The sequence below is a fragment of the Phoenix dactylifera genome, chromosome 2 (genome assembly GCF_051530095.1).
Source record: "Phoenix dactylifera cultivar Ajwa chromosome 2, Ajwa_hap1_PhDact_Kaust_v1.1, whole genome shotgun sequence".
Classification (NCBI taxonomy): domain Eukaryota; kingdom Viridiplantae; phylum Streptophyta; class Magnoliopsida; order Arecales; family Arecaceae; genus Phoenix; species Phoenix dactylifera.
Window position 1 is genome coordinate 1,170,337 of NC_143191.1, and position 12,353 is coordinate 1,182,689.

At 38.8% G+C, this 12,353-nt stretch overlaps 1 protein-coding gene across 2 annotated transcripts; it reads right to left on the reverse strand.

Moving 5' to 3' along the window:
• Nucleotides 1-215: 215 nt before the first annotated feature.
• LOC103706051 (uncharacterized) lies at nt 216-11,281 on the reverse strand. Of its 2 annotated transcripts, XM_088714835.2 has the most exons (14): nt 9,944-11,103; nt 8,537-9,062; nt 8,097-8,428; nt 7,901-8,001; nt 7,684-7,798; nt 7,204-7,281; nt 6,488-6,580; nt 6,300-6,383; nt 6,102-6,200; nt 5,666-5,728; nt 5,373-5,403; nt 4,582-4,628; nt 1,367-1,425; nt 216-880 (listed from the first exon to the last, which is right to left on the reverse strand). In XM_088714835.2, the coding sequence occupies exons 1-14, from the start codon at nt 10,007-10,009 to the stop codon at nt 646-648; spliced, it is 1,929 nt and encodes a 642-aa protein (XP_088570961.2). In that variant the 5' UTR covers nt 10,010-11,103; the 3' UTR covers nt 216-645. The 2 variants fall into 2 exon arrangements, with proteins under 2 accessions (XP_088570961.2, XP_008788234.4); XM_008790012.6 differs by having other exon boundaries at nt 8,097-9,062; nt 9,944-11,281.
• Between the last annotated feature and the right edge of the window lie 1,072 nt (nt 11,282-12,353).

Consider the following 12,353-nt stretch of genomic DNA (forward strand, 5'->3'; position numbering starts at 1 on the left):
GCTTATACACGCACGCACCCAGAGTTCTTTGGTGACGGATGGCTCGATAGCAATGATCAACAATTACCACTAAACGAATATTCATCAACATCATAAGGTTTCACTGATGAAGACGCAGGCACATGGCTAGAGGCATGAGGGAGACACTAAAAATAGGATGGATTAACACCAACATACATATGAATCAGTGATTATTATCAATGAACCACCTGAGATGACCAAAGCTATAGAGATTGATATTACCTATCTTAATCAAAATGCCCATGTTTCTTGTAACATGAGGAAAAATGGCATGAAATCCAGTTAAAAGTGACGTATCTGAACAAGTTGTCAGCTTACTTCCCTGCAGCAGAGCAGGCAAGTCCGTTGTGACTGATGGATCTATCTGGTGGAGGAAGGTGGAAGGATGCAGAGACAATATAAGATCATTCGACTTTCAAGACCTCTAAACCTTTTGATCATCACTAGAGTGCTCTCAAAACAGATATAAGACCCAAATCTGGCAGGCAGTCACTTAGTCCAGCCCATGGTATCAGCTATAAAACTTCCAACTTGCATAAGAAAACATGAGAAGCTCCAAAAAAAAAGAGAAGAGTTTTGGACAGCTTTAGTTGATACCTAGGCACTGCCTTACAATACCATGTGTCATGCTTCCGGGAGGTCCAAATTCTTGTTCGTCTGACCGGGTGATTCTCGTGGCAGCCCTAGGGCTTCCTCAGCATCAGATGGATGAGATTCATGTTTTGCAGCTGCTTGTAGTACACGATCATGAACAGCTGTTGAGGAGGGTGATGTTGGTAGACCAATCTTGTTTGGTTCCAATTTTCTAGCAGCCCAAGAAAATGCTTGAGCTCCCAGTCTCACTGGAGATAGAAGCAACCTGAAATGGAGAAATTTTTTTGCTTAGAGCACAATGGACTTTGAGCATGATCAATATAAGAAAAATATCTGATGCAGAGGTATAACTAAAAATGTAGGTCATGTGCATTGCCTCAACTACTGATGGACATTGGACATTCCTCATAAACTACAGAAGTAATCAATAAGCCTGGTAATTTTGGAAGGCCCGCCCCTCTGGAAAGTTTGGTATTCAAGCTTGACAAATCATCAAGCTAACTTACATGACTGGTTAAAATCACCCTATTCACAGTAGAGTGAGTACTCTTCCACCAAATATTGTTTTGGCAAGGAATCCTAAAATGGTATATAGGAACCAATTCCAATTAGGTTTACTAATCCAGTATACCTGCAAGCATCTGGTTCCCTGAGTTTAACTACAAAAGAAAGCCTCAATGTAAATTAGCAGATATCATGCGCTTCCAAGAAACATCAGGACAATAGGGAAAGGAAGAGAGAGGAAAACTACCTTGCATCCTGCTTTAAATCCTCAGAATCCTTATATGAAGCCACCCGTCGATAAAGAGACTGGAAAAATAAGTAGAAAAGATACATCTTAATAAATGACAAGTAGTAAAAGGAAATGATCACTAAATTATTTTGATAAGAGACATGATGTCAATAGGTATGGATGTTGCACCTCCATCGGTTGGCAATATACTAGCAGATTTGATGCCTAGAGTTATACAATGATGTAAGGTAACTAAAATTCATATACAACTCTCAAGGACCAAATAGTCTTACCCCAACATTTCAAATATCCGTACAAGACCTCATACCAGTTTTTTGCTCGAACAATACTGTATCGGGTACCAACACATGGTACAGGCCTGCACTGGTACCGATACACTATGTACCGGTACCAGAAACCTGCCAAAACAGTATGATACCATTTGTGCTGTCCCGTTCTGGCAGTATTTGAAAACCTTGGTCTCACCACATATTTATTTGACTCTGATAAATAGAATAGTAATACATGCTAATTTTACCTACTAAATGCTTAAGAGGCAGATGCATAAAGCATGATTTTCAAATTCTCAATTAGGCAAGGCATAAGCCTCAAGATTCAAAGACAAACCATGTCGAGTTTCCTAAATGGTTTAGAAATGTCAACAAAATAATGTGAAAGCAAGCAACATTGGTGTTTCGACTGACTATGAAATTTGGAATCTGTCACATGTTCCATACAACAAGCATGCGCAAACCTTAATGGTTAGTAAATGGTAACACCTTAACACATCTAGGATTGTCATCTAAATGCACAAACAACATGATAAGTTGTATGCCTCCATGTAAGACACTACTTACATGGATCTCTTAATGTAATGTGACATAGTTCACACTGTAAAGCCTTGCCACAGAGACTGAAGGCATTGAAGAGGCATGCCTTCAGGCATGAGGTGAAAAGAATAAAATGAGATTAAAAAATAGGGGTGGCAATCGGGTCGGGTCAAGCATAAACAGGTCAGGTCAAATACAGGTCGGATCAGAAAACTATAAATCTGAACCCGACCTGTTTATTAAACGGGTCAGGAATTACAAACCTGAACCGGACCTGTTTATTAAACAGGTAACCCGACCCGACCCGTTTAACCTGTTTAATAAACAGGTAACCTGTTTACCCAACCCGACCCGACCTGTTTAACCTGTTTGCCCAACCTGACCCGTTTAACCTGTTTAGACCTGTTTAATCTGTCCAACCCAACCTGTTTAACCTGCCCAACCCGACCTGTTTAGACCTGTTTAGACCCGTTTAACCCGTTTAGATCTGTTTAACCCGTTTAACCTGTTTAACCCGTTTAACCTGTTTAGACCTGTTTAACCTGCCCAACAGTTAAACAGGTTAAACGGTTTAAACGGGTCAGACATCTAAAACCCGTATCCGACCCAATTAATAAACAGGTTAAACGGGTCGACCTGTTTACGACCCGAACCTGTTTAGGCCAAACCCAAACCTGTTTATGGCGGGTCGAACACGGGTCGGATTGGCGGGTCGGGTCATATTTTGCCACCTCTATTAAAAAATGACACTTTCATCATACTGTAGCTTTACTTAAGTCATAAAATGCAGAAACAGAGCATCTTAGAGGGCACTAACTTTTAGGAGTTTTGGGTGAAATTTTGGGGTGCATATTCTCCAGTTCCTAGAAGTCCATATCCAAAAAATACTGGACAACATGTAAGCAGGGTGAGTTAACAACCTTGCATAAGGTAGGAAATCTAAGAAGAGAATGATGCAGTTTGAAAGCAATCCCTGATCTCCCCTTATGTATTACAACCACACTATTGTAAGTGACTTTTAGTGATCCATAAATATTACCTGGCTTTTCCTTTCTACTCAATGATTCAGTGTTTTATATATCACCAAAAAAACTCTTTTTTTCGCAGTAAGAAATATGGTGGAATTATAGATGGCTTAATAAAGTACTGTTATGACCGCATCCCTTCCCCTCTCAAAGGAAATCTCAGAGGTAGTAGTCATGTGTTGACCATATCAAATTCTAGGCAATGAAATGGGTCCAAGCAGAATAAAGCGAACAAATAAGAACATGGTGTACTGATAATTAAAACAAGATCACAAGCATTATGACTACACGAACTTCAATGAATTTAGCTTCTGCTAAACTTAAGGTTATACGTTAGAGAAACAACTTATTTGGTGTGAGAATGCAATAAAAATATCTGGAGGCCACCACAAGTAGAGGGTATCTGATTTGTGTCCAAAAGTCAGGAAAAATGAGAAGACCCAGCATAAACTTGATGAATGTTGTATCAAAATATCTGAGAATGCTTGCATTGACAGGAAAAGTAGCCCTTAGTAGAAATGAGGGCCTAAAGACAGACAAACCTTGCCCTATATAATTGCAATAAAGCTTGCTGCTGATGGTTGACTTTCTCTCTTGTTGGTACTCTTAAGTATCTGGCAAATTGTGCCAAGTTTTGTATATTTACTCATCTGGAAAGAAGGGGAAAAAAGGAAAAGAAAAAGGAACCAACTATGCTTTTACAATACAAGCTTTTAAGAATATTTTTGATCAAGACCTGCCCTCCTAAATATTCTTGATCTGAAATTCCTGTCTCTAGTTATTGTAGACATTTTTATGTTTATGTGAACCACCATGAAATCTGAATCATAACTCAACATAGTATTGGTCAAGTTGATATCAACATGTTGGTTAAATGTTTCAATGATGACAGCTAACTTGTGAAAGGGAATGAAAAGGGCAGTTGCATTGCGTACCCAAGCAAACCAAGTGATTTTGGCTGTCTTTGCATCTTTTCCTTCATTATTAAACATATCTATTCTAGACAATATAGGTATGCTATTGCGTTGAGAGACATGGGCATGATATTCAACAAGCAAACCCCCATCTCATGGAAAACAAAAAAATCATTCAACTATCAATAAATTTCTTGTTAATTGTAAGTAAAGACACCATTTATGATTCATCAGCAAAAGAAGTCCTATGTATGTATGTATGTATATTTGCATATATTTCTTTATTGTGTACTTGAGTGATGGAGACATACAAAAGAGTATTAGGAAAAAGCATTACAAAATTGTGAGACAGAAGATGGTTATAATTAAGAGATAACTTTTTATGTTTTCATTCATTGTACACGTAAAAGAATGACGGATGATTCCAATTAAGGCCAAAACCCCATAGATGAAGAATTGCATACCTGTCCAAGGCCAATAAGACCAATGATCTGCAGTGTCTTCTCCCATTCTACAGCAAAATTATCAGTTTAGTTAGAGAAGGTCAAAATCAAGATTCAATAATAAAAAGGTCTGGATACATTTATTTAGTTTTTTTCTGGATAATATAAAACTTCTATTATCTTTCTATCTAATATTGGAAAAGGACTGGACTCTAGCAAATATTTCCAAGGAAATTTTGGCCAAAGTTTCAAAGTCACTGGTCTTACTAATTCTTTCCAAACCTTTTCAAATGGCTGATAGTTGGCCATAGGTAAACTCTTTTCTTGCCTATAATGACTAAAATGGTTCACAGACAATATTGTTACTAGGCTCAATAGATTTCTCCTATTAATGATGCCAATTATATGCAAAAGAAAAGCAAAAGAGGAATTCCCACATTATGTAATTTTGCAATGCAATTCATTCTTGAAGTGCTCTTAAGTATCAGAAAAATGATCTGATAAAACATGCAAAGCTACCATAATCATAATGCGAATAAATATAGAGCTACCTGACAACAATCAAATTTCGAACTTTATGTCATGATAATGAAGTGCTTCATAGCATTGTGCTTGGAACATAATGATATACCTAAGTTGGAAAGGTCATATTAACATGTAGCAAAATTGTTGAGAGATGTTGTGTTTTATAGTTCCATATAAAGTTCAGAGTTTTGTCAATTTGATGTTGACCAGATTATTTCTCATAACCTTCTTATCGAGCAAGATATGTGCCGACATTTGTCAGTATCATGCTTATTCTAACTGCTCACCTAGTAAAGCATAGATAGCCGCAGAAATTCCCTGTCCATAAACAACCAAAATCAGTAGTGTACTTGAATGGAGAAAAATTGAAGAATCTAGGAATGATAAAACCACGGATAAACATTTATCCACTTCAAAACATGGATTGCTTATCTACCTAATCTTGAATGAATCACTTAACAGTCCGTCAAGGAAAATATCAATAATATGACAAGAGGGCAAAATCTATGATAGAATAAATGCCCGGAAGATATTCTGGAATGACACTGGACTCAAAATAAAAGGGTGGAAATCAACCTACCAGACCATAACCAATTACAAGTGTCGATGTAGGTTTAATATCCTCAAGGATTGCCTCAGCTTCCTGCATATGATTCCAAATGAAACTTGTTAATCTGCTAGCATGTCGGTGTAACTATTTTCATGAATCAGCACTACTGATAGTTCATAGTTAAACTATCTCCACAGAATACAAGTGCTATAGTTTTTCTATTGATTCTGTATTACCTAGCTCCTGGAAATTTCCAGAGATAAAGCATACTTATCATTTAATTTGTCTATGTGTTTGCACACCTGTAGGCATGATTAAGGAAACAGGAAATTATGAAAAACATGACAGCAACGCATACTATCAAAGTCCAATGTCCCTTTGGCATGGATTTGCATCTTACAGGCATGAATGTTCTAATACAAGGCCAATATCATTGAAATTTTAGGATCTGATGATTTTGCAATACCTCATTTAATACAGTCAGTGGGGTCTCAGATTTGAGCTCTTTAATACGGAGACCCTTCTTCATCCATGCTTGGAAGCCACCTTGAACCATGTAAGGTTTCTGTCATCCATATGTGTAATGCCCAACAATTAAGTAGCGCTAACATATAAACACCAGAATATTTGAATACATGTCAGAAATAATCAGCTTAATACTTGCCTTCACCCCAAGTTTTCTCAAGGATCTTGCAATGGCTTTAGACCGACCACCATTAGCATCCATAGTGATGACCTTTGACTGATCCTACATAAGGGAGAAAATTAAGAGCTAGAACCATTAAACTTTGGCAACATCCAGAATTCATTTAGAGTAATATATGAATTTGCACCATAAAATGCTCCTCATACTTTAACAATTTTCAAGTTGCAGATGACAACTGCAGTCAAGGCATCATCAATCCCTCTGCCCGCCTTTAGCAGTTTCTTTATCGAACCATCAATCTGAGGATGTCAACAACAGTGTACCATGATAGTGATAATAAATTTTTTAAGCTGAGAAGGTGAAAGAAGGAAACCATACATCAGGATTATAACAAAATAAATCAGTATTTGCAGAAATAATAAGTTGAAATATAAAATAATAGAAATGATAAGTTGAAATATAAAATAATAGAAATGATAAACATCATGAGATACCAAGAAAGAAGTATAAGAGGTTCTTAAGCTCTCCCAGTTCAAAGAGGCAGACTCTTACCAAAAAAGAAGTATAAGAGGTTCTTAAGCTCTCCCAGTTCAAAGATGCAGACTCTTAATGAGTTTAACCTTTTTGTCTTAAATGTGCTTTTCTTTTGAATGGTCTAGACAGAGGGAACACATTCTAGAATTGCCCACCAGCACTCAGTGATCTAAGAACTGTATTTCTCAATGTTCATAGTAAAATATCCCAAGGAAATCCATAAATACAATCATCTCTTTAGCAAATTCAGCAAACGTAGCTGTATAAATAGATATCAAGAATGATTTACTGGAAGGACATTAGATTTAGTAAAAAATCTAGTAATATTATGCAGTGCAACAACATAACTAAGAACTGTCAAAGCTTTAAAAAAGAGAGAGTAACAAACCTCAGGGAGGGTCACGCTTGCATATTTAGCCCTGGCTGTCCGTCGAAGATCAGGAACACCATCTCTCTCCCTGAGATCCTACACAAGAATACATGAACATCAGGAGAGGCAATCAACAAGTTTTATATCTTAGATAACTCCATATTTATTGACAAAATATGAACATTTATTCATTGTTCTGAAAGATAAGCCTTTACATGTGAAATTGGTTTAGTTGATACCAAGAATAGAAAAACTACATGAACTATGTTACAGTCAAGAAAGAAATATCTTAGAGGGCTATTAGGTGAATATTATGATGCACAAAGAAAATTGATAGGAATATAAAGGACATCCTCATCACCAGAAACAAGAAGGAAAAATAGCAAAAGAGATTGTTAAGAGCTGTGCAGAAACTGTTATGGGAGCCACAAATATCAAATGTCTTGTACAGAAATAATATTGCAAAAGAAGAGGCTGGTGAAATTTACAGTCTCTTGCCTCGGGCCGGACATCAATAAGTACAGCATTCTCTTCCTTTTTCAGCATCTCCAAAGTTATTTCAGGAGCCAAATCACCAGAGTACCCACCATACTTTAATAACCAGTAAGATATTCTGTGAAGAAAAAAAAATATAAGGTGAAACATTCAAATGATCATTTACTTAAGAACTAATAGAAGAAATTACAAAAGGGGAAATGGAAGGAGATGTCATTACCCTATTGTGGCTGAAGTTCCAAGTAAAAGTATGAATGGCACTATGGGATCATTGAGATCCAGACCAATATTTTTTTCAAATCCTTCAACAATGATGTATACCTGCATCACAGCATACGTGGTGAAGATGCTACTGGAAAATCACATGCAATACTCAAAAAGTTTGACCAGGATGGTCCACAAATCTGTGAAGATACCTTCTGGAAAGCAGCACCAACAGGACTCAGAATCTGTACAGCTTTCTCCTCAGATAATTCTAGTACATCCCTAACATCTGGCGGAAGTAATGACTTTGCTGATGCATAAGAATAAACAACAAATGTTGCTGCATTTGCTAAAGTATCCTCCGAAGTTATAATCGTCCGTCTCAATATGTCAACAGCCAAAGTGCCTGTTCTATACACATTTTCCTTAAGTACACTTGAGTAGCCTGTCAATTCACTACTAGCCTGTTCTTTGGAGTTAGCAACTGAAGAAAATAAGCCAGTGGCCATACTGTCAAATGATTTTGTCACGCTTTTGATTGTATCTGAAACCGATAAAGTAAAAGCACCATATGAGTTTTTTGCAGCACCTTCCACTTCACCTATTGATGTGTTTATAGATTCAGTAATTCCAGATATAAAATTATCAATACTTTCCTTCAGATTCAGGAATCCCTCATTAGCCACCTTGAATGTGTTGGAAACTGGTGCTGGACTGTCAGTAATAGTACTTGTCATAGCATTTTGGGCTATATCTTGTGGTTGTTCTATATCTGGTGATACCATTGTTTCTGCTGGAACACTGTCACTGCTTACCTCATCTGCAACATCATTGCCAAGTTCATCAGGCAGCACAGAGGGCCCTGATAATTTTGAAATCTCAACATCTTTTAGGTCCTCAGCAGTCAGATATAATCCACTTATCTCTCTTGTTGAGTAACACCAGTTCTCGGACTCACTTTCAAAATATTCTTTTGAAAATCCCCGTACTATATCATCAAATTCATTTGGGTAGGGAGAGAATATGGAGGAATCCAAGGAGCCCGACTGATAAGGCTTTTCTACAACTAGTGAATGTACACATTTAGAAGCATGTCTTCTGAAGGATATATCTCGAGCAACACCCTCTAGAACTTTCTGCAGTGGGTAAAAAGCCCTGTTGCCTACACACAGAGATATCTGCAGACACATTCTCCGAATAACATTAACAACTGTTGCTACAACATGGTAACAACTAAAACATCCTTATAACTACTTGACAACATATAGATATTCATCACATTGAAAAGGAATCTGCAAGAGCCTACTCTAGTTTAAAAGCATCCAAAGTAAGCCAGGGTCTATATTATATTTTCTCCAACTTCCTGTTCAAAGTATGCCAACCAACTGATAAGCCTTGACCCACTTATATAGGGTCATTTTTAAGAATCAAAGTATGATCCATCAATCTTTCAGACCATCTTATGACTGGCCATCAACCTTCTGTAATATTGGACCATATTATCATATTTAAACTCTTATGCATGCATATTCAAGTTTAGAGTGGCCAAATTTTCTGATAAGATGGCTCTCATCCATTCAAGAACGCAAAGAGCATGTTCTGCGAAATACCCCATAGACAGGCATTCCTATCGAATTGCCACTGGAACCATGATGCCAGAAGTGCTATCAAATAACAAATGTACTTAGCTTCTAAGAAGTCATCGGTAAAACATGAGAATGGTTCAGAGAACCCAATCATGACTGACAAAATTCTCAGACAAGTTCTTCCAACATGCAAGCAATGATTTTGGCGCTTAATGTCTAATTATGGGCAAATGGATCATTACCTCCATCAAAAAGGAATATCGACAATTCCACATACAAGAATTATTAGTGCATGACAATAAAACATTGAGAATTCAGCTGCGCGGAAGAGCTCCCCGCTTGCTAATATTAAATTCCAAGACAGATCAATGGAACAAGAAAACAGACCATTTTAAGCAATAAAAACTAGAGGCTTAACTCGAAATAAAGTAAATAATTGCAGATCAAAATTAGCATTAAATCAAAGATGTCACCTGGGAATTAGAACAACAGCTCGGTACGGCGGAGCAGACTGGCAGCATCGTCATCAAGCTTGGCATTCAAATTAACATCTTCTGCACAAAAGAACTCCTCGATCTGTGAGACCAAGGCCAAAGCCTGCTCCTTTAGGGCATTTCCTCGAACGGATGTCCGGGATTCGACCTCTGTGGCTTGGAAGAGTCGAAGAAGGGGGCCATGGACTTGCTTAATTTGTGTCCCTGAGGAGAGTTATCCAATCGAATGGTCGGAGAGCGACGCGGAGATCGGGGTGATCCGGCGATGAAGTCATGTGGCCCGTCGAGGCCGAGCCCCGGCCTCTCGTTCTTTCCCGCGAGATTTACAACCAGATATATCGCTCTCACGGACCGCCTGTGGGAGAAAATTACACCCTACACTAGGTGCACCACGTCGGTGGTGCACCTGGCCAATTATTTTTTAGCACTTGGATAACCTAGCCACATCAGCATAAGGGGGAAAAAAAGAGGGAGCGTTCCGTTCGCTTCCCCTTCGACGGGGGATGGCGGTGGCGCTCTCTGAAGCGGAAGGAAGCGGCGTTTGAGTTCTTCATGGAGACGTCGGCTGCGGCGGTGGTGAGGGGGCTGATGTGCTCGCGGTCGATAGACATGGCAGCGGCGGCGGCGGGTCACTCGCTGTCTCGTCTCGCCAACAGAGTCCCTTCACACCCACAGAACAACCCCCCCGCCTAATCCTCTCCGATAGAGAAAAGGGCGACTGTCAGGGTTTTGCCCGAACCCTAGATCTCGATAAATGGACTGTGAAGAAGACAAGCTTCTGAATGTGTGCGTACCCTGCGCCCGATCAGAGAAGGGCCGCCGCCCCCATCACCGCTGGAGAACAAGGAGGCCATCTTTCCCCACTGGGAGAACGAGGGGGCAGAGAAAAAGCGGCAATTGGAGCAACTGAGGTGGACTTCGCAGTCCCGCTCCTCTCGCTCTGCCCGCCCATCGTCCCTGACCAAAGACGAGGAGGAGGCATCGAAAACCGGAAGCGTGGCCGACCGCCTAAGGCCCGGGGCGACGGAAGGGCACCGCCGACGAAGAGGGAGGAGGAGGAGGAACCGAGCGCTCCTCTCTGTAGGCGACGTGTGGTCCTGTGGGCTTCATCATGAGAGACCATGGGCCAGACTTGTGGCGGCCGGAGTCAGTGCGTCTTCGTCTCTTCGACATGATTGCTGTAGTACCGAACTTAGCGCTACCGAGAAGGGTATCGCTTTTGATCTGACTGAATTGCGTTTTTTTTTTTTTTTTTTTGCTTTCAGAGCTTCGTATGAAAAAATCAAGGTTATCGAAGCTTTTTGGTGAACAGGCTTCATGCGTCAACCACGAAAAACCTATATATATAAAAAAATATAAAATATATAAACTAATATACCTCATTCAACCGATCTAAATTTTTAGAACAAGTAGTGATTCAATATGGTATTAAAGCAGAGATGTGAGTTCAAATCCTATCTCCACACTCTTTAATCCTATTATTAATAATTTTATATGTTGGACTCGTCCATTAAAAAACTATTCGGCCCACATATGAGAAAAAGTGTAAAAAAATATAAAATATATAAATAAATCTACTTCATTCTATCAGGTTAAGCTTTTGAGACAAGTGATGATTTCAACAATAAAAGCATATAAAAACTAGGTGAGTGGCTTTCTGAGAAACATTCTGTGAGTAACTAACAAGCATTTTGATTTGTGAAGTAATGGAATAATTTGAAAAAAAATAGCCAGATTTTTTTCAAAAACTTTGGGTTAAACTCCAATCCCTTGCTTAGTTACTGAATAATTTGGCCCCAGACTGAACGGCTCAACTCAGAGTTACTTACAATGTTGAGGTGCATTATTTTGGATTGATGGAATGGGGTGGGAAAAAGAGGGGCTGGCAACTTTTTAAAAAAATTGTTTTCTCCTCGAGGAAAACTGCAGGCTGCCAAAAAACAACCGCTTAATTAGTCATATTTGTTTCTCTACAAATCCATACAATATTTTATGTTTAATTCCACCAGATAGATACGTTTCTTACATTCAATTAGATTTGTTCGTGTACATTTATGTATCTTACTCTTTCATATGGATTAGGAATTTCATATAAAATGACTATCAAAATTAAGAACCAGGCATAAAATATTTGATCACCAGAGAATGTAGAATGCACATATTACCAAACAGGGTTAGTTCTTACCAAAAAGACTAAAAATATACTAAAACTGCAGTGGTGGTGCTGAGAGAGAGAAAGAACAGTCTCTCTTTCTAGCCAAAAAAAAAAAAAAAAAAAGAAGGAAGAAGAGAGAAAGAGTGGCTCTGGTGGTGCTTGGGTCCAGTGGACACACGCTCAGCCAATAGACGGCTAGTGGCCGGTGGCGGTCGGCCGTCAGTAGTGCCAAAA

Bases quoted from the DNA above. Each gene is read 5' to 3' on its own strand.
- LOC103706051 (XM_008790012.6), bottom strand. From the start codon at position 10,009: ATGCCAAGCTTGATGACGATGCTGCCAGTCTGCTCCGCCGTACCGAGC. The intron at 8,002-8,096 runs GTATCTTCACAG...GCTGTGATGCAG, and splicing joins TTGGTGCTGCTTTCCAGAAG to GTATACATCATTGTTGAAGG. The intron at 6,581-7,203 runs GTTTGTTACTCT...TGACATCCTCAG, and splicing joins CAAGCGTGACCCTCCCTGAG to ATTGATGGTTCGATAAAGAA.